The sequence below is a fragment of the Odocoileus virginianus genome, chromosome 1 (genome assembly GCF_023699985.2).
Source record: "Odocoileus virginianus isolate 20LAN1187 ecotype Illinois chromosome 1, Ovbor_1.2, whole genome shotgun sequence".
Classification (NCBI taxonomy): Eukaryota; Metazoa; Chordata; class Mammalia; order Artiodactyla; family Cervidae; genus Odocoileus; species Odocoileus virginianus.
Window position 1 is genome coordinate 83,503,691 of NC_069674.1, and position 22,277 is coordinate 83,525,967.

General features: G+C 36.6%; 1 protein-coding gene across 1 annotated transcript in view; it reads right to left on the minus strand.

Annotated features, from left to right (window-relative positions):
• ABCB5 (ATP binding cassette subfamily B member 5) overlaps nucleotides 1-22,277 on the minus strand; it is a 117,044-nt gene that overhangs the window by 36,144 nt on the left and 58,623 nt on the right. Inside the window, exons 14-18 of the mRNA XM_070473281.1 lie at nucleotides 20,527-20,688; nucleotides 16,038-16,178; nucleotides 7,789-7,932; nucleotides 6,736-6,840; nucleotides 6,475-6,552 (exon numbers count right to left, since the gene is read on the minus strand). Of these exons, the coding sequence (XP_070329382.1) occupies nucleotides 6,475-6,552; nucleotides 6,736-6,840; nucleotides 7,789-7,932; nucleotides 16,038-16,178; nucleotides 20,527-20,688 (630 nt within the window). The remainder of the gene's footprint in view (nucleotides 1-6,474; nucleotides 6,553-6,735; nucleotides 6,841-7,788; nucleotides 7,933-16,037; nucleotides 16,179-20,526; nucleotides 20,689-22,277) is intronic.

The window sequence follows — 22,277 nt, forward strand, 5'->3', positions numbered from 1 at the left end:
GCCAACTAAGGAGACAAAGAGAAGACAGATAGAAGGTGGTGCATTAATCATGCTGCTGTGTAAGAAGAAAGCCCCTGTGGGCAAATATGGGAGGGGTCGGGGGATTGCAGTCCTAGCATGACATCACTCCTCTGTAAACCCCTGGGTTGGGAACTTGTCCCAAACAATTTAGGGCTCTAGGTGCTCAAAGGCATGTTATAGAGATCACAATCTGCACTATACAGAAGTGGTGTTGAGAACAGAACCCAAGTCAAGAGCCTGTCTTATTGTGAACACACATGAGCGGTAATTTTAACTACAGCGCTCCTGATCTAGAAGACATTACTTGGTTTTTATTGTATACTAGTGGGCTTGATCCCTGGGTTGGGAAGATCCCCTGAAGAAGGAAATGGCGACTCAACTCCAGTATTCTTGCCTGGGAAATCCCATGGACAGAGGAGTCTGGTTGGCTATAGACCATGACGATGCAAAGAGTTTTGGACAGGACTGAGTGACTGAGCATGCACTCATAGAATATATATACATATATATATTTATACATATGTATAGTTTACACTGTGTAATTATTTCTATATTTCAACATGACATGGAATACCCAAAGAAGTTTTAGATACAATATAAAGTAAAAGTATAAAAAATAATTTATTATTTAATATTACATTCCTGATTTTGTTGTTGTTGTTCAGTCACCCAGTCATGTTGGGCTCTTTGTGACCCCATGGATAGCAGCATACCAGGCCTCCCTGTCCCCCACCATCTCCTGGAATTTGCCCAAGTTCATGTTCATTGTATCGGTGATGCCGTCCAGCCATCTCATTCTCTGACGCCCTCTTCTCCTTTTGCCTCGATCTTTCCCAGCATCAGGGACTTTTCCAATGAGTCGTCTGTTTGAATCAGATGATGACAATACTGGAGCTTCAAGTTCAGCATCAGTCCTTCCAGTGAATATTCAGGGTTGATTTTTAAGATTGACTGGTTTGATCTCCTTGCTGTCCAAGGGACTTTCAGGAATCTTCTCCAGCACCACAGTTCTAAGGCATCAATTCTTTGGTGTTCTGCTTTCTTTATGGTCCAACTTTCATAACCATACATGACCACTGGGAATACTATGGCCTTGACTATAGTACCTTTGTTGGTAGAATAATGTCTGCTTTTCAACAGCCTTTCTAGGTTTGTTATCACTTTCCTGCCAAGAAGCAATCGTCTTCTGATTTCATGGCTGCAGTCACTGTCTGCAGTGATTTTGGAGCTAAATAAGAGGAAATCTGTCACTACTTCCACCTTTCCCCCTTCTATTTGCCATGCAGTAATGGATCTTATTGGTTTTTTAAAAAAATATTTAGTCTTAAGCTGGCTCTTTCACTTTCCTCCTTCAGCTTCAATCAGAGGCTCTTTATTTCCTCTTTGCTCTCTGCCATTGGAGTGGTATCATTTGCATATCTGAGGTTGTTGATGTTTCTCCCACCTATCTTGATTCCAGCTTGTAACTCATCCAGCCTGACATTTCTCATGATATGCTCAGCATATAGGTTAAGCGAACAGGGTGTCAGCAGACAGCTCTGTTGCACTCCTTTCCCCATCTTGAACCGATCAGTTGTTCCATGAGGGGTTCTAACTGTTGCTTGTTGACCCGAATACAGTTTCTCAGGAGACAGGTAAGACAGTCTGGTATTCCCATCTCTTTAAGAGCTTTCCATATTTTCCATGATCCACACAGAGGCTTTAGCATAGTTGATATAATAGAGATAAAAGTCTTTCTGGAATTCCCTTGCTTTCTCTATAATCCAGCGAATGTTGGCAATTTGATCTCTGGTTCCTCTTCCTTTTCTAAACCCAGCTTGGACATCTGGAGGTTCTTGGTTTGCATAATGAAGAAGCCTAGCATGCAAGATTTTGAGCATGACCTTACTAGCATGGGAGATGAGAGCAACTGTCTGCTGGTCAGCACATTCTTTGGTACCACCCTTCTTGGGAATTGGGATGAGGATTGACCTTTTCCAGTCCTGTGGCCACTGCTGGGTCTTCCAGATTTGTTAACATAATGAATGCAAAACCTTAATGGCATCCTCCTTTAGGGATTTAAATAGTTCTGCTGGAATTTCATCACATCCACTAGCTTTATTAACAGCAATGCTTCTTAAGGCCCACTTGACTTCACACCCCAGAATGTCTGACTCTGGGTGACTAACCACACCATCGTAGTAATCCGGTTCATTAAGATCTTTTTTAATACAGTTCATCCATGTATTCTTTCCATCTCTTCCACCGGTGGTAGGGGCATAAACTCGAATTACTGTGATGGTGAATGGCTTGCCTTGGAAACAAACCAAGATCATTCTGTCCTTTTTAAGGTTGCACCCAAGTACTGTATTTCAGACTCTTTTGTTGATTACAAGGGTTACTCTGTTTCTTCTATGGTATTGTTGCCCACAGTAGTAGATATAATGGTCATCTGAATTAAATTTGCCCATTCTTGTCCATTTTAGTTTGCTGATTCTTAGGATGTCAACGTTCTTACCATCTCCTGCTTGACCGTATCCAGTTTTCCTATACGATACTGTTCTTTGCTGCATCAGATTTTACTTGCATCACCAGACACATCAACAACTGAGCATCGTATCTGCTTTGGCCCAGCTGTTTCATTCACTCTGAGCTACTGGTAATTCTCCCCCACTCTTCCCCAGTAGCATATTGGACACCTTCAGATCTGGGGGACTCATCTTTAGGTGCCATATCTCTTTAAAAGGCCTTTTATACAGTTCATGAGGTTCTCATGGCAAGTATATTGCAGTGGTTTGCCAACTACTCTTGCTTGGGAAATCCCATGGACAGAGGAGTCTGGTGGGCTACAGTCCATGGGGTCATGAAGAGTTTTGGACATTACTGACTGACTGAGCATGCACAAATGCAATTATATGTATATATATATGCATGTGTGTGTGTGTGTGTAGTTTACACTGTGCAATTATTTCTATATTTCAGCATGACATGGAATACCCGAAGAAGTTTTAGATACAATGTGAAGTATAAAAAATAATTTATTATTTAATACTACACTCCTGATTCTATAGTATAGTAATTGCTCTAATACATAAGGCAAAGGATACACATATGACTAGTCTTAGTCCTTATCTGATGATGTTCAATCAGCAAGATATCCAAACTTGCTTTTCAACAAGTCAGCAATTATTCACTCTAGGGTTTGCTTTTCAGCATAGGTACTATGTGCTAAAACACTTAGCAGAGTTTCTGGAACACAGATGGTATCAAGTAAAAATTAGCTTGCTTCTTATCTTCCTAATGGTAAAATGATTATAAGTTAGGCTAAGATCCCCTGGAGAAGGGAACGGCTATCCACCCCAGTATTCTGGCCTGGAGAATTCAATGGCCTGTACACTCCATGGGGTCACAAAGAGTTGGACACGACTGAGCAACTTTTACTTTCATTAAGTTTTCTGATACTAGAAAACCCATTTTCCTGCCAATAATTCTACTAGAAGTAAAAAACTACAGTAGTGGCATTGTAAGTGCTTGGTATGTTTTTGCTCATTTAATCATCACAAGTATAAGACAGATACTACGATTATTAATATTTTATAAATGAGAAGAAGGAGGTAGTGAGAGATTAAGTAACTTGCCCAAGGTCAAACAGCTGGAAAGAACTGAGGCCAGGATTTAAACCTAGGCAACCAAATGCCAGAATTTTTAATCAAAACCTTTTTCTGCCTCCCATCTAACTGAAGAATTACAGTTGAGTTTCATGATATGTTTTTCCTGCTTCAGGATTTGTTACCTCAAATCTTTTTGGAAATTCCTTAGTGATCTCCACTAATGCCATCATCTAATGATTTAGATCCCCCTCCCACCTCCCCCCTTCCCCCTCCGTGCCAAAGCCCTACCCAATTCAGTCTAGAGAGAAATAGGCAAAAATAAGCTTCACATCTTTTAAAAAGCCAAATAGATCTATAGGCTAATATTTATCATTGTGTGCTCACTTGGTCATGTCTAACTCTTTGTGACCCCCATGGACTGCAACCCATCAGACTTCTCTGTCCGTGGGATTCTCCAGGAAAGAATACTGGAGTGGGTAGACTTTCCCTTCTCCAGGGGAGCTTCCCAACCCACAGATGGGACCCAGATCTCCAACACTGCAGGCAGATTCTTTACCAGCTGAGCCATAAGAGAAGCCCTTTTTCTGTTTTGCATATAGGGTTATCGTTACCATCTTTCTAAATTCCATATATATGCGTTAGTATACTGTATTGGTCTTTATCTTTCTGGCTTACCTCACGCTGTATAATGCGCTCCACTACAATATTGTAAGGTAATTAATTAGCCTCCAACTAATAAAAATAAATGGAAAAATAAATAAATAAATAAAAAGAGAAGCCCTTAAACATAATAAGCAATGAGTTATTTATAATCACTGAAGTCAGCAACAATTTGAACATTCTTTTCAACTGGAAGGATCTCAGGTGATCAAATAAAATAGAGATTTTATACCTACGAAAAGACCACACCTGATTCCATAAATACCTCAACTTCAACTGAGGTTTCAAAATGGTTATAAAAAGCACTGCAAGTTTCAGCATGCTTTCTAAGACCAAAAAAACAAAAATCTTATCTTAGGGGAAAAAAACAAGTAATAGGAGTCAGGGAAAAACTGTACGTTAGGAACTTCCCTTACTAAGAGACAAAAGTGAAATTTCTAAGACATTTATGAAGAAAAGGACAATTACATTACTCTTTTTTTTTTTCCAATTTTAAAAAAGCAAATAAGCAAAAAGAGTGCTGAAGAATGAAGAGGGAAAACAAATGGTAAGCTGAAAGGGGTTCAGTTGAATTTATGAGAGAATTGGATAATGTCTGCTGAATAGCACAGTTTCTATTTGTGTCTTTGTACGTTCTGAAGAAGGAGAGCTTATAGTTTACAGGTAGGTGTATTCTCATGGGCAGACACTACTTTTTGTGGGGGAGAGGGGCAGACACTACTTAATCCAAAAATGTTACTCTCCTCGTGGTCACATAGCTAATGCTAGGCAGAGGATTAATGTCCAATATCAGTCATCAGGATGTTGGATTAACAATATCCACTGGTTAAACTGGCTTGTGGCCTTTAGGATACTCCACCAAAAGCATCCTGTAAACCTCTAGAAAGAAGTTCAAAGTAATAATTGGAAAAGTTAAAATTTATATTCTTCTATTTAAGATATTCAGAAATTCAGGGAACATTTTCAAAAGTTCCTGGAAATTGAAAATAAATGTCCTTTAATGTGGAAAAACATAAATACACAAAGAAAAACAAAAATGAGCAGAAATTTTCAACAAATGTGAAATATAGTATTAGCCAATTAAAATCACACCTAATTTCATCAAAGATCTGAGGTAAAAACATAAACTGTTCATAGAAAAAAAAAGTACAAGCTTAATGAGAATTAGACAAGATGTGCAGTCTTTAAATCATTTTATGATCCATCAAGTAGATTTTTGTTTTTCTGGATTGAGTGCTTCCAATTGTCAACAGGACATTTTGAGAGAGGATGTTAGGTACCAACTGCTTCCAAGCATCAGGTTGCTATGGGAAACTCACTCTTTTTTTTTTTTTTTAATCTGTAATCCTCTAACAGCACACAAAGGTGGAGGAGTTTTGCTACTCAGCAGTCCTTTGAGCACTACTGCTAAAAGTCACAAGATGTAAAAACTGGTTTTGATGACTCAGCTGGAGGGATAGTAACTACTTTTGAAAAGAAATGACCCTGGCAGGAAGCTATTTGCTCCTGCATGGTGAGCTCTGGTGACAGAAAGTGTGGCAAAGGACTTCAAATGACTACTGGCTTTCAGGGTTACCCAATACACCTCAGCCTCCTGAAAGAATTTTAGAGGTGCCAATCTGAGACATTCCTGCCATTTGCCCTCATGATTCACTTTTCAAGTTTATTATTTGATTCACATATTTTTAGTTATTTCATAGGTATGAATGATTGTGTGTGGCAAGCTAGACAGATATTATCTGAATTCAGGACTCTTCTGATGAGGGCAGAAAGAATGACTGCTTTAAGAAGTCAGCAGTGAATGAGCACTATAGAAATTAACTCCTCCTTTTTAAACATGTTCTTCGAGATACTGTAGTTCTTAACACTCCTTTTCAGTTTTAAGTCAGCCTTCCATTCTGATTCTAAAACATTATACAGTGAAAGAGATTTGCCAAAATAAATGCAAGGAACAAGGAGTGAACTCTAAATCTTGTTTTCTGTAAGTTGCATTTTTGAACATAACAATTTTCGACTTGCTTCTGTTAGGAAAGTACACCACAAGAATTCTGATGTCAGATGCTGCTTGGGACACAAAAAGGATGCTTTTAAATGATCAAAGGAAAGATTACGTCAGGAAAATGTTTATGAAGAAAAAACTAAAACCTAGAATATTTAAAAACACATTTTAAATAAAATAGGATAAAAGCAACTAAACACCAACCTGATATAACATGGCTTTAAATGCCAAGTGTCTTAATCTCATGGTTAAGATTTCCCCTGCTCTGCCATAAAATAATCCCTGGAAAAGAAACAAACAAAAATTTACATTTATTCTTAACTATCTTTTCCATTTCTTTGGAATATTTAGTTACTATATTTACTTATTTGTATTTTATTTAGTTGTATCTAGTTACTATTTTTAACTCAAATAAGATGACACAAAACAGTAATCACGTACACAGTTAATTCATTAAAAGCTTACCTGAATAAAATAACTGACAAAGCAAATAACACCCAAAATTACAAATATCATGGAATAAATTTCTGCGTCATGTTTTAATGTGGTTTTATCATCATTTTCAAACATCTGAAAAGGAGTAGATTTTTTAAATCAGGTGATTGGAGAAGAATATAAAAAAAAAGAACTAAAATATCTATTCATCAGGATTACTTTGAAAAACGAATTTCAAAGTAATAATTTCCACATATTTCTGGGGAAAAAATGCACCTTATTCTATCCTCTACACTCATTATGTAAAATAAAAAATAACTCACTACTTTAATAAAAAATAACTCATCATAAATCCTCTCACTTAAGATATATCAATAAGGGATCAGAGAAATGAGTCCTCTATCTGCTATTAATATCACTGTATATTTTCAAAGAAACTATTGAAATTAGTTTTCTAATTGAAATATTATTTCTAATAACTCAGATTTCTTAATATTCCTCTATTCAGAGTACCACCTGTAATATGAGACCTTAACAAGTCTCTAGAAATTATTCCTAAAATTAGTGACTATACATACATTGGCATCTATGTTGACACAGCATCAACAGTCTTGGACTGTTGCTGTTTTTAAAACTGAAGACTTAACATGGCTCTAATAAAATCCTTGATTCATCAGCTCTCCTGGGTCCCCAGCACAGTCCAAAACTCCTTATTTCCTCTTTTCGACTGGTAATAAAAAATGGTCATTGTTCAGACCAGTTGAAAGAAAGAGTAGATGTATTTGTCTCTTCTATTACTTCAGTGTTTTGGAATGCTGATACAGCACTGGAGTTAGAATTGGAAAACAAAGCAATTTCTTTACTGATTGCCCAGTTAACAAGGTACAGCTCAACACTTCACAATAGAGGCTGGCTTATCTCCTGAGAACATTAGCTAACCGTTCTATCATGGATTCCACACTAGGGGTAACCCATTGCACGTCTCAATTTTCCCCATGTTGAGTTAAAGTACCCCAGGTCTGTTCTCTCAGTTCACACTTTGTTTAAAATGGTTAAAAATATTAGCAAATTAGTTTTACTTACAGTTACAATTTTTGCAAAGATGATGGAAAATACTGGATGAACAGCTCCATTTAGAACAGAAGCCAGTGTCCCCAGAACCACAGAAGGCCATTCAGACTTATATAATTTAAAAATTTTTAATAGAGAAACTTCAGGAAGATTTGTCTATAGATAAAATGAAATACCTTGGTTATAACCCCAGTTTGAGAGAATAATGGAATCTAAAGAAGTGAGCCCATCTTGAATAGATCTATAATATAAAATATCAAATATAATAGGTAATAGAGAAGAAAGCAGAATTTCTTTTAGAAAAAATTTACTGCCTATATTACTGATAACAATATCAAAACATAAAATAAATTTTATACAAAAGTGACTGTGAAACTTATCACCTTTTGGCATTTCACTCAGTCACTATCATTAAAAAAGTATAAATTAACACACATGTGCTGATAGCTAAGACTTTAGAAGAAATGACAGGCATATTTTCCTTTATACCTGTTAAACTGGATTGAATAACATGCCCTAGCATAGGACAAAATCTAGATAGGAACTCAGCATAGACAGAAGGTAAAAGTGTTTCTAGCATTTTAAGCTTGAAAGTTTTCTAGTTTCATGACTATTTATGGAAACATTTTTCTAATGCCTTGGTTAAAAGCTTGTTTTGGGGTTCCCAATTATAAGTTAATTGCTGCAATATCTGAGTATGTTACTTACGATCAACATGGTTCACTTTCCTTTTCTTTTCAAGGAAGATAACAGTTCCTATCTTACAGGACTGGTTTTTTTTTGTTTTTTTTTTAGTTTTTATTTTATATTGAAGGATAGTTGATTCACAATGCTGTGTTAGTTTCAGACATACACCAAAGTGATTCAGTTATATGTATATCCATTCTTTTTCAGATTCTTTTACTACAGAATAGTGAGTAGAGTTTCCTGTGCTATACAGTAGGGCCTTGTTGATTATTATTATGTATAATAGTGAGTATATGTCAATGTCAGACTCCTAATTTATCCCTCCCCCATACATTTCCCCTTTGGTAACCATAAATTTATTTTCTAAGTCTGTGAGTCTGTTTCTGTTTTGCAAATAAGTTCATTTGTATCATTTTTTTTAGCTTCCACATATAAATGATATCATATGATATTTTTCTCTGATTTACCTCACTTAGTATGATAATCTCTAGGTCCATCTGTGTTGCTGCAAATGGCATTATTTCATTCATTTTTATGCTGAGTAGAGGACTGTTTTCAGAATTAAGCTTAACTCAGTATTTGTACACAATAAATACCCAATATCAACAACCTCGGATATGCAGATGATACCACTCTAATGGCAGAAAATGAAGAGGAACTAAAGAGTCTCTTGATGAGGGTGAAAGAGGAGAGTGAAAAAGCTGGCTTAAATTCAACATTCAAAAAACTAAGATCATGGCATCGAGTTCCATCACTTCACGGCAAATAGATGGGGAAAAAATGGAAGCAGTGACAGATTTTACTTTCTTGGCTTCTAAAATCACTGTGGATGGGGACTGCAGCCATGAAATTAAAACACACTTGCTCCTCAGAAGAAAAACTATGACAAACCTAGACAGCATATTAAAAAGCAAAGATATCACTTTGCTGACAAAGGTCCGTATAGTCAAAGCTATGGTTTTTCCAGTTGTCATGTATGGATGTGAGAGCTGGGCCATAAAGAAGGCTAAGTGCTGCAGAATTGATGCTTTTGAATTGTGATGTTGGAGAAGACTCTTGAGAGTCCCTTGGACTGCAAGGAGATCCAACCAGTCAATTTTAAAGGAAATCAATCCTGAATATTCATTGGAAGGACTGCTACAGAAGCTGAAACTCCAATACTTTGGCCACCTGATGCGAAGAACTGACTAGGTAGAAAAGACCCTGATGCTGGGAAAGATTGAAGGCAAAAGCAGAAGAGGGCAGCAGAGGATGAGATGGTTAGATAGCATCACGGGCTCAATGGTCATGAATCTGAGAACACTTTGGGAGAGGACACGGAGCCTAGTGCACTGACGTCTACGGGGTCAAAGAGTCGGACATGACTTAACGACTGAATAACAACAATAAATACTAAATAAATGTTAGTTATTATTGATGTTATTGTGAAAGGAAGGATAGTGTTATGAAAAATCTTGGATCTTAAACAGAGAATGAATATTGCAAGTAACACTGGTATCTGCTAGTCCTTCCTGATCCATGGAGGGTACCATGGCGGAGGTAGTAGTCATGATGATCAGAGGATAAATAACATAATAATGATCTCTCCTTTCTCTTGTCTGGAATACCTAGGGGATTTATTTAAGAAACTTCAAAAACCTTGTGAATAAATTCTGTGGTGAGTAGTTCTTTTGAATAGGAATGTAGGTAGCAAACTACTAGGCATTTTATATGTTGAAACTTCCTCATGGCATTCACTGTTGAAGTAATGAAATTTATGAACCTGATAATCAGATAAAGATTTCAGGTAAGATATAAAATAGTATATAATTCTTATTTTAATCTTAGCCTGGAAATTATAATACAAGCTCTATTGTTTGAACAAAAGAACTTTTAAAATTCTAAATCCTTTAAAATCTATTTTCAGGATGGCTAAACCAAATTTATATTGGGGGATTCCCTAGTGGCTCAGATGGTACAGAATCTGCCTGCAATGTGGGAGATCTGGGTTTGATCTCTGGGTCGCAAAGATCCCCTGAAGAAGGAAATGGCAACCCACTCCAGTATTCTTGCCTGGAGAATCCCAATGGACAGAGGACCTGGTGGGCTACAGTCCATGAAGTTGCAAAAAGTCAGACACGACTGAGCAACTAACACTTTCACTTAATAATTTGATTATCTATTATCTTCTCTTCTGAAGTTTTCTGAGGATTATCATCATAAAAAGCTTCACTTTTCAGTTAGGTCACTATCCAACAGAATACAGAGAAATTTTAAAAGTTCCGTTCCAACTCTTTGTGAAGTGCTAAACATGAATTTTATTTTTTGTCAAACTCTTTACAAAATTATCTCATATTGTAATGAAACTACAAGCATGTCCCAGGACACAATATAAGTACATTACAGAGCCAGCTAATGTAGGAGGTCTATCAGCTTCTGTAAATAACTTTTTACCTCTAAAAATATGAAAAAGATTGAAAAAATGGTATTAGTTAAATAATGTTATAAAGAGGGAAAAGAATAAATTGAAGTAAAAACAAAATGAAAAGTTTTAGTAAAATCATGAGAGTCTGGACTACCTAACTGTGTTATAGGTTATATTAATAGCGTGTTTTAAGAGAACTTGATATAAAAATATAAGAAATTAGAGTCATTTCATAAAGAGATATGAAAGGATTTTTAAAAGTTAAAAAAAATCTCTTAAAATTTTAAAATTTAATCTGATATATTTTAAAGATTTATTGAGTTATAATTTTCATATAAGCTACACACATATAAAGTGTACATTTTCATAAGATTAGACTTCAGTACACACCCATGAAACTATCACCACAGTCAACACAATGAACGTACTCCTTGTCCTGGTACGTTTCCTCCTGCTTTTCTAATCCCTTTCTTCCACACTTCTCAGCTGCCCATGCTCTTCTCCTACAACCACTGATATATTTTTGTCACTATAGACTGCTTTGCAATTTCTAGAGGTTTTTTTTAATATATATAAATTAAATCACATAGTATGTACTCTTTTCACGTGGCTTCTTTTTGTTCAAAATAACTGCTTTGAGATTTATTCATGCTATTCCATGAATTAATATTTCATTCATTTTCATTGCTGAGAAGTGTTTCATTGTTTGGATAGACCACAATTTACCTCTTGACATAAATCTGGGTTATTCCAAGTTATGGGCTATCACAAATAAAGCTGCTATGAACATTCACATACAAGACTTTGTGTGGAGATACGATTTCATTTCTCTTGAGTGAACACCTAGAAGGACTTCCCTGGTGGTTAAGTGGTGAAGAACTCTCCTACCAATGCAGGAGATGCAGGTTTGATCCCTGGATTGGGAAGATCCTCTGGAGAAGGAAATGGCAAACCTTTAGTCCTGTATTCTTGTCTGGGAAATCCCATGGACAGAGGAGCCTGGAACACTACAGTCCATGGGGTCGAAAAAGAATTGGACGCGACTTAGCAACTAACAACAACAGCAACAAAACCAAGAAAAAGAATGGCTGCATCATAGTAGGTGCATGTTTAACTTTTAACGAAACTGTTGAATTATTTTTCCAAACTGGGATTACTACTTTTTATTCCCACTAGCAAAATGTAGGGTTCCAGATGCTCCACATCACCACCAATACTTGGTACAATCTTTTTAGATTTAACTCTTCTAAAAGGTGTATCATGACATCTCAATTATAATTAGTTTGCTCTTCTCTAGTGCCTAATGAAGGAAGGGAAGCCTGGCATACTGCAGCCTATGGGGTTGCAAAGAGTCAGATACGACTGAGCGATTAAACAACAATGCCTAATGATGTTAGGCATATTTTCATATGCTCATTTCCCATGTGCATATCTTCTTTGGCAAAATGTCTATTAAAATATTTTGCCCATTTTCCTGTTAGGTTGTTGGTATTCTTATTACTGTGCTTTGGGAGTTCTCTGTATATTTTGGTACAAATCTTTTATCACATATGTGACTTACAAATATTTTCTTACAGTTTATAGTCTATCTTTTCATTTCTTACAAAGTTTTACTGGAAATTTCCTGGCAGTCCAGTGGCTAGGACACTGTGCTTTCACTGCCGGGGCCTGGGTTTGGTCCCTGGTCAGGGAATTAAGATGCTGCAAGCCTTGTGATGCAGCAAAAAAAAAAAAAAAAAAAGTTTTACAAATAGAAATTTTATTCATTTTGAAGTCTAACTATCTATCTTTCTCTTTTACAAATTGTGATTTTGGTGTTGTAGCTAAGACATCTTTGCTTAACTCAAAGTCATAAAGATTTTCTACTCTATCTTCTTATGAAAAATTTCTATTTTTAGCTTTTTGGTAATGTCTGAATTCCATTTATAGTTAATTTTCATCTGTTCTTTGAAGTATGGATTGAAGATGATTCTTTTGGATAGATAGGTATTTCTTTCAACATCTTTTCTTAAAAAGACTATATATTTTTGAGGCTTCCCTGGTGGATCAGTGGTGAAGAATCTGCCTGCAAATGCAGGAGACACAGGTTTGATCCCTGGTTCGGGAAGATCCCACATGCCACGGAGCAACTGGGCCCACGCGCCATAACTAGCCTGTACTCTAGAGCCCAGGAGTCTCGACTACTGAGCCAGGGTGCTACAACTGTCGAAGCCTGCACACTCGAGAGCCTGTGCTCAGCCACAGGAGAGGCTTCCGCAAAGGGAAGCCCATGCTCAGCAACTAGAGAGTAGCTCCCACTTGGGGTAACTGGAGAAAAGTCTCTGCCCAGCAACGAAGACTCAGTGCAACCAAAATCAATCAGTCAATACAATTCAAAAAGACTATATATTCTGTATTGAATTGCCTTTGCACTTTTGTCTAAAGAGCTGACTATATGTGTGTGGGTCTAATTCTTGATTCTCTCTATTCTGTTCTATTGATCTATTTCTCTATTTTTGTTCCAATAGCACATTATTTTGATTACTATAGCTTTATACTAAAAATTGGAATTAGTAATTATAAACCCTACAACTTTGTTCTTCTTTATGAAAGTTGTTCTTCTCATTTTATCCTTTTGAATTTCCATTTAGAATCCATTTGCCAAATTCTACAAAAAATCTGCTAAGATATTGACTGGGATTGCTTTGAACTATGGACGCAATTTGGGAAGAAATGACTTCCAAACAATGTTGAATCTTTTTATTCTGAAACTCAGACCCTCCCCTGGCATCCTAAAGGACAGATTTCAAGTAAACTTCACCAGCAAGGTACCTTGGCATCTTCTTTGTTAGCCACTGAGTCAATTAGTTGCAGGGAATAAAGAGGGCTCTTCCCTGGGTCTCTGTTTCACCCCAAGTATAGTGGTTGGCACTTTTTCTCTGCTATGTCTGCATTCTTTCGTGTTCTCTTAATTTTAGCTAGCCAATTCCCATTACTTTAATTCCCTAATGATTCGTTACACTAAACTGTCTCTGTTCAAATTGTGTGGTTTCTGTCTTCTGACTCAACCCAACCTCCTATTAATTCTGTTCTAAAATCCTACTTCACATTTTCCATTTCATTATTTACTTTTATAGTCTCTGTTCACTTCTCATTGCGTTACTGTAGTCTGAAAAAAATGATTTACAAATGTGGCCATGGAGCTGAGGTTTGGCTTGCTTCACTTGGTAGGACTGTATCCTTCCTTCCAGGATCTCAGTTTCCTACTCACTACAGCACCAGGCACTGGTAACCAAGTCTGTAGCCTCCTTTTACTACTACATATAAAATAGATAATTAACGAGAATCTACCTTACAGTACAGGGAACTCTACCAGTGCTCTGTGGTGATCTAAATGGGAAGGAAATCCAAAAAAGAGTGGCTGTGTGTATGTGCATAACTGATTCACTTTGTAGTAGAGCAGAAACTAACATAACACTGTAAAGCAACTAAACTCCAATAAAAAATAAGAACACAAGAGTAGGTGCTCAACGGAAGCCCAGCTAACCACTTGGTACTTCTGCTCTGTTTCTAGTAGATAGAGATATTTATCTTGTTTTGGAGCTTGGCTATGTCTTATTGTTTTTTCCCTTTTTATGTTTTATCTATCATTACTATGTGTATGGAGCAGAGCAGTTGTATCAGAGTGTAAATTTACCCTATCATTTTCTCTATAAGTCTGAGTTGTTTTTTAGTTTTATGATTTTCACCTTTATCAGATTTTAAAATTCCTCTTTATATACCTAGTGAATTTTCAGACTTCAAGGTGGACTTTCATTCTGTTTTTAACAATTACAGTGAGAGGTCCAGCAGCTATTAGCAGATATTTCAACATAGTGTTTTTTACACTCTTGCACAGCATTTCACAAACTCTTATAAACTCTTGTACTGCCTTCTTCTACTCAGGCCTTTTGCCATAGAGCAAATTACCTATGCTATTATTTACATAATGTTCTTTTAATGTTTACATAAATGCATTTTTTAAAGAAAATTAATAGATAAGCAAACATATAAATGTGAATGCTATGTAGGAGGATCACATACCTAAGAGGGGAAAAAACTGCATCTAGAATTAAAAGCGACAGACTGGCAGTGTCAGAGAAAGGCAGAGGAGGAGGTTTGAGGCAGGTCATCCCAGGGCTTCAGACAGATAATAGATGAGACTGAGAACAGTGGGCAGGAAGATGGTGGGAATGGCGAAGGGGTATTCAACCTCAAGTATTTGTCAACCCAAGGAGAAGAAGGGAACTCCAGTCTGTGAGAAATAGTGAGCCAAAGATAAGAGTGGATGATATGGGAGCTGGAGTTTAGGAAAACAGAAGCTAATATTCAGGGGCTGAGGTGAGAGAGTTCATGGTGTATGAGTTTACAATTGAGAAGCAGTCAAAGGGCTGAGTGAGGTTGCTGGGGGTTGAGGAGAGAGCTGGACTTAGGGAATGAGGAGGCTCGAAGAATCACAGGCTGAGGTGAGATAGAATTATGTTTTATGCAAGAATGCTGAGGAAAAGAGTTAGAGTGGAAGTTGAGCTCCAAAGAAGGTGCTGGGGATTTTAAGAAAAGGGAGGCTGAATGGGAAAGAGACATTAGACTTGAGGTAAGAATGAAGACTGAAGAGGTAGTACAGAGAGTTTTGACACTTAAGGAGGCTTAGAGGAGACTGATCGGGACTCAGGAAGAGCCTGGGGCTAGGTGTAGGGAAGCAAGCATGGGAACAAATACTCCTTGCCCAGCTGAGCAAAGCTATTAGGATTGTACCCTGGGGTTGAAAGACTGGATCCTGTGTGCTAGTGCTTATCTGCATCCAGTGAGTGGAGTGGATTTGGGTCTTAATCCGACTTAGATGGATTTTGAGCATCACTGTTGGTACCACACCACCCGAGCCACTGTTTTAACCCATGGTTTGCCATACAGGAAAGGATTCTCATAAGATATCTTGCCCCAGTAATGACCTCTGACATCAGTGCAGTCTTATTTGAAGGCTTCTTTCTTAACGTCACAGTGATGTTAGTGTGAAGTTCGGCAAAGACTTAGGTTTGGTAACCTAAGTGCTATAATAACATTTTATAATAAATACGTTCTAAATATATTAGAAGGATTGTATCAAAATTCATTGGAGAACATGTTGGTAACTTGTTGATAGTTGACTCATTACCTCTTTATATTGGGTGGATTCCTCAAACTTGTCAGTAAAATCTGACCTCATGCTATTCACAGAGCACAGAGGAGTTGAGCTGGTATCTTTTTCAGCAGAATAAGTCACCGATTCTCTCTGTTCATCAGCTTTTTTAATATCCTTAAATGAAGAAGACCCATGTTACCACTAGAATAATGCCTTAAAAATTCAACGCAACTCTATTAAACATGCCTCTAAAATTGTACTGCCTTTGTTACTGAAAGTGGTGTATTTCTGAGCAGTTCTTGCTGAAGTTTTTAGACTCAATACAGAACCAGTAAGTCCAACTCATACTAAAATGTTAGTGAGTGACAATAGCTTATTGTGTCTTTCCCCCCCAAAGACCTGTATAATTAACCACAGAAAATAATGCCTTAATTAAAAACAATTATTCCACTAGCAAGAACAGATCTTAGTAAAATGAGCTTTGTGAGGGTGATGACTCAAATATACTTTCTCTTTCTCTCTCTCTGATTCCTTCTTCCCAGCCTTTTCTGGAGCTTACAAATTTATAACATATAGTTAGGCACTCAAATGTGAAGCTGGCCCTAGGTATGAGATAGATCTCAGGAGACAATAACACTTTGCAGGCTGGCCACTGCTGTCCATTTCAAAGAAACTAAAAAGCAAATTTGGTAGGGCCAGCTCCAAAAGAATGAGAAATTCCAAAGACATCAAATTAACCGTAAAGAAATTGTTTAAATCATAGACTAGGATAAAGTTCTAAACCAGATTTCTTTAAGTCTAGTTTTTGTTTTTCTTGCTACTCCAAGGAAGTAAGGCCAGTTTTAGTGACTTCTTTATGAAGACATGGAAAGAGCAGTGAAGACAGAAATGAAGAGCTTGGTTAGGATGTGAAGGCCCAACCAGGGTGGGGAGTACAGATGGTAAGACTTAGGTAACTTCAGATGCAAAGGAGAGTATGTACACATAAGGCTTCCTAGGGACACTGTGATTCTTTAACCAGATTAACAACTAGTAATCAGTCATTTCAAGGTACATAAACTTTAACCAGCCTTATGCTATCTTAATATCTTGAATCAGACATTCCTTTATGCTATCACTTTCCTTTTTCAATAAATTTCCCTACTAAGAAAGAAAATTTTTATTTGGCATTTTTTTCCAGGAGCTATTTACTTTGTGGCAAGCTTAAAATAAAATTTTGACTTCTCATAATAAAATTTTCTAAAGAGGTGCTTACAGAGCAAGAACAATTATATTTGCTGAGAAGTTTGCTAGACAAAATAACAACGGCAAAGAGTTTGGGTATGTATGTAGTTCTACCTCTTTTTATTTCATTTTCGTGTGTAAACTCACTAAAGGAAACTCACAGACTCGTTATATATGTAAATAATTATGTACATTCTAGATAAATACTTGCAGCATTAATTGGTACATGGTTACAATAATAACCACGGTTTGAACTTTCCTTAAAAATTTGATTGGATAACAAAGAACAGTAATATAATAAAATTTATTATGCCAATAATAGTTCTAAGTACTTTACAGATCTGAAAGAGACACGTGCACCCCAATGTTCATCACAGCACTGTTTATAATAGCCAGGACATGGAAGCAACCTAGATGCCCATCAGCAGACGAATGGATGAGGAAGCTGTGGTACATATACACCATGGAATATTACTCAGCCATTAAAAAGAATTCATTTGAATCAGTTCTAATGAGATGGATGAAACTGGAGCCCATTATACAGAGCGAAGTAAGCCAGAAAGATAAAGACCATTATAGTATACTAACACACATATATGGAATTTAGAAAGATGGTAACGATAACCCTATATGCAAAACAGAAAAAGAGACTCAGATGTATAGAACAGACTTGTGGACTCTGTGGGAGAAGGCGAGGGTGGGATGTTTCAAGAGAACAGCATCGAAACATGTATATTATCTAGGGTGAAACAGATCACCAGCCCAGGTTGGATGCATGAGACAAGTGCTCGGGCCTGGTGCACTGGGAAGACCCAGAGGGATCGGGTGGAGAGGGAGGTGGGAGGGGGGACCGGGATGGGGAATACATGTAAATCCATGGCTAATTCATTTCAATGTATGACAAGAACCACTGCAATGATGTAAAGTAATTAGCCTCCAACTAATAAAAATAAATGGAAAAAAAAATAAAAATGAAAGAACAGCTAAAAAAAAATTTTATTATGCCAATAATAGTTCTAAGTACTCTACATGAATGAACTCATTTAATGTTACTATTATTTTCCTCATTTTAGATATTAGAAAGCTGAGGAACAGAGAATTTAAACAACTTTCTCCCTGTCCTAAATCTATTGTGTGGCAGAGTAAGGATTTCCACTTGATGTGTCTACAGAGCTCATGACTGCAACCATTTCGCTGTGCTGCTTTAGCAGCATTAACCATAATACTTATGAAAACCATGAATTATCATAAACTGATTCATTTGGACACTACAGGCAATCGTAGCAAATAAATCCATCAGAGTTTCAGAACTATGTTACTGTTTATGCAGATATCATGTATGTTATGCTTACTATATACAGTTCCCAGAATTTAGAGCTGTTCATTGAGTATTAATATTTAAAATTATATTATTATAGCAGAATGAACATTATTTTAGATAATCAGAGTACTAATCCATCCTGAATAAGGTTTTGAATAAATTTTTTACACAGTTATACCATAAAGACTCCATTTTTGTTTTCCTTACATTGAGGAACTCTTTAACCTCATACCTAAAAATGGAGTTTTAGTTTGGCTATAATGAAAAAAGTGTTGCTTCAAAGAAAGATCTCAGTGTAGTAGTTTTTAAGAATCTTAAAATAGGGTTAGTTTGACTACAATTATTTCCTTTTATTTTTATAATTGTTAGCTTGAAAATATTGAAATTTATAAATTGTTAAATTTACTATGGAATGAAAATCAGGCGAATTCAACTGGCAAATAACACATAAAATTTATCTTTAAAGAGGAATATGGCCTAACATGAAATAAAATTGAAATAAAGAAATTTTAAAATTAATCAATGTGAGATGACATTTTCAAACTTTTTATTTTCTCTCTCTCTTTTTTTAAAATGATCTTTGCTTTATAGGTTGTGTTTAAAAATCCTTCATTCTAGCATAGGGAGAAAGCTGGGGTTTGAAATTTTAAGTTTTGTGAGATATAGGCTCACAGCTTTCTAAATTTCCTAATTTGTGAAATAATAATGTTGATATAAAAATATAGTCAGAAAGTTAAAGTAGTAAAATAAACCAAAAAAAAGGTTAATATTAGTTGCCTGCAGAAGACCCCTTGGAAAGAGGGCTGCCTTCTTGACCAAGAGAAGAAGGCAGAATGAAGAAGATAGCTAGAGCCAAATCACTACCACTTATGTTAATGTGCCCTAATAAAAAACTGTGAAATTCAGTAAGGTAGATCACACGACATGCAGAAATTTGGATCCCAAATTTGGGATGTGCCAGCATGCCCCAGTATTGTCATGTATCCTCCTGATTACCTAACATGAGCTTTCTGGTGTACCTGTGATAATGTGGTATCTATGCAGTATGGATATGTATTATACATCCTTTCATTTAGCAGATATTTTTTGAGTGCCCATTATGTGCTAGGCACTGAGTTAGGTGCTTCCTACACAGGAAGTCTTAATCTTTACATGATCTGATCTTCATTATCCAAATTTTCCTTTATTCCCCCAACACTTATTATCACTTAAGGAAGACTGGTCTCCTTTCTGTTGATCTGCAAACCAAGTTCCTTCTTACTTCCATATCACCTAGATTTCTCCTCCTTACCCCCCGCTTGCCTTCAAGATTTCTTCACGAATACTTTCATGGGGTTCATGTCTCCATTAATCTTGCTTCTTATTTCTACAGCTTGTAGCATCTGTATGCATGATTCTGCATTTTACCTCTATAGCTGAGTTTTAAGCCTTTAAGTAGCAATTGTGTGTTATGGTTCGTTGTGTTTTAACAAAAAGATCACAGCATACAGAGTTAGATTTTTCTGGATCTGCCACATACAAACTTTGAAGCCTATTTGTTATCTGCATGGCAAATATTAGGTAAAAATACTATATGTGTGTGTGTGTGTGTGTGTGTCTGTGTGTGTGCGCGTGTGTGTATATATATATACTGGAGAAGGCAATGGCAACCCACTCCAGTACTCTTGCCTGGAAAATCCCAGGGATGGCGGAGCCTGGTGGGCTACAGTCCATGGGGTCACACAGAGTCGGACACGACTGAAGCAACTTAGCAGCATATATATATATATATACAGTAATTAGTTCTTTAACTTCCATCATTATCTATAACAATGCTGAGGATATTAGACACACTGAATTTCTTAACTAAGGAACTATGAATATCCTTGATTGCCTCATGAAACATGAGATAATAATTCAGAACTTCTGTTTTCTAGCATGGCATGATCTCTGAAAAGTTAAAATACGCAAACATAACATATGTCATGTGAACATTACCTGTGACATTGCAAGTGAATAATATAGACCCTGTTTTGCCATTAATTCAGCATGTGTCCCTTTTTCCACCACCATCCCATCTTTTATGGTCACAATCATATCTGCACTTCGAATAGTGGAAAGCCGGTGAGCTACTACAATTGTAGTCCGACCTTTGCTTGCCTATAAAGCAATAAGCATAGAAAATGAATGTTAGTAGGAATAATAAACTCGGAGCATTCAGGAAAATGTCTTATACTATTATTTAAGCACAAAAGAATCTTACCTTTGGATATAGAAATTTGAAAACTTTAACTGATTTGAAAGGCCAATAGAAATTAAAATGAAAAAGCAGGAAGTTAGATTCCAAATTGTTGAATTTATAAAACCATAGTAGGGCTTCCCTGGTAGCTCAGTGTTAAAGAATCCATCTGCCAATGCAGGAGGCATGGGTTCGATCCCTGGTCTGGGAAGATCCCACATGCTGCAGAGTGACTGAGCCTGTGCTCCACAACTTTTGAGCCTGTGCTCTAGGGTCCGTGAGTCACAACTGCTGAACCCTCGCACCCTAGAGCCTATGGTCAGCAAGAAGATAGGCCACTGCGATGAGAGCCCATGCACTGCAACGAGACACAGCCCCTACTCACTGCAGCTGCTCACACAGGAGAGAAAGCCCAGTTCAGCCAAAAATAAATTAAAAAATACTTAAAAAAAACACTGATACAGTATCTTAGAGCTGAAAAGGAAACGAAAGACTAATCTGAGCCACCTAACAACTGCCTGGCTATCAGTAACTAAAAGTAACTAATTATTTTATTTTTCATCTCTAAAATGAAGGTACAGATTCAAGATAATATATGTTTTTAACTTTTTAACAAGTACTATATACATACAGAAAAATGTAGCACAGCAAATATAGCTAAAATTTTAGAATAAATTTATATGTAGTGTAATCTATAAAAATATTGAATCACTATGTTGTACAACTGAAACTATATAATATTGTAAGTCAAGTATATGTCAGTAAATTTTTCTTTAATGGTTAGAATGGTAAATTTAATGTCATGTATATTTTACCAGTGTTTCTTCTTGTCATGACCTCAATAACATTCTAATAATCAGACTTTAATTATTATTCAAAGCATCTAAACTTGTATCACGGTTAATCCACATCATCTGTCACATAGATTAGATAGAGTAGTTATTACTACCCTCAGCAGGCCTACCTATGTTTTAGATCTTTTTAAAAAATAATATGAGATAATATGACTGGCACCAAATTACCCTTGATGTTTTTAGTTTGAAAGCAGATCATCACACTGCAAGCAGATCATCACACTGAATGAATAGCTAAGCAAACAATAAACTAGGAATGGAGCCCACTGTTTCAATTAAAACTCACAATACAGTTACTCTGACATATATATTGATGGACATAATGTTGTTTAGTTGCTAAGTTGTGTCTGACTCTTTTGTGACCCTGGGGACTGTAGCCTGCCAGGCTCCTCTGTCCATGGGATATTCCAGGTAAGAATACTGGAGTGGGTTGCCAGTTCCTCCTCTAGGAGGTTTTACTGACCCAGGGATCAAACTCATGTCTCCTGCATCAGCAGGCGGATTCTTTACCACTCAGCCACCTGGGAAGTCCAACTTTCTGCATTACGTACAAATGGTAAACAATCTCATATACAGACTATGAAGGATACCATGCTTATAAAGGGAAGTTTAATTTTCAATAATTCTTCATCATTTGTGTTCTCTGGAGTCGCAGT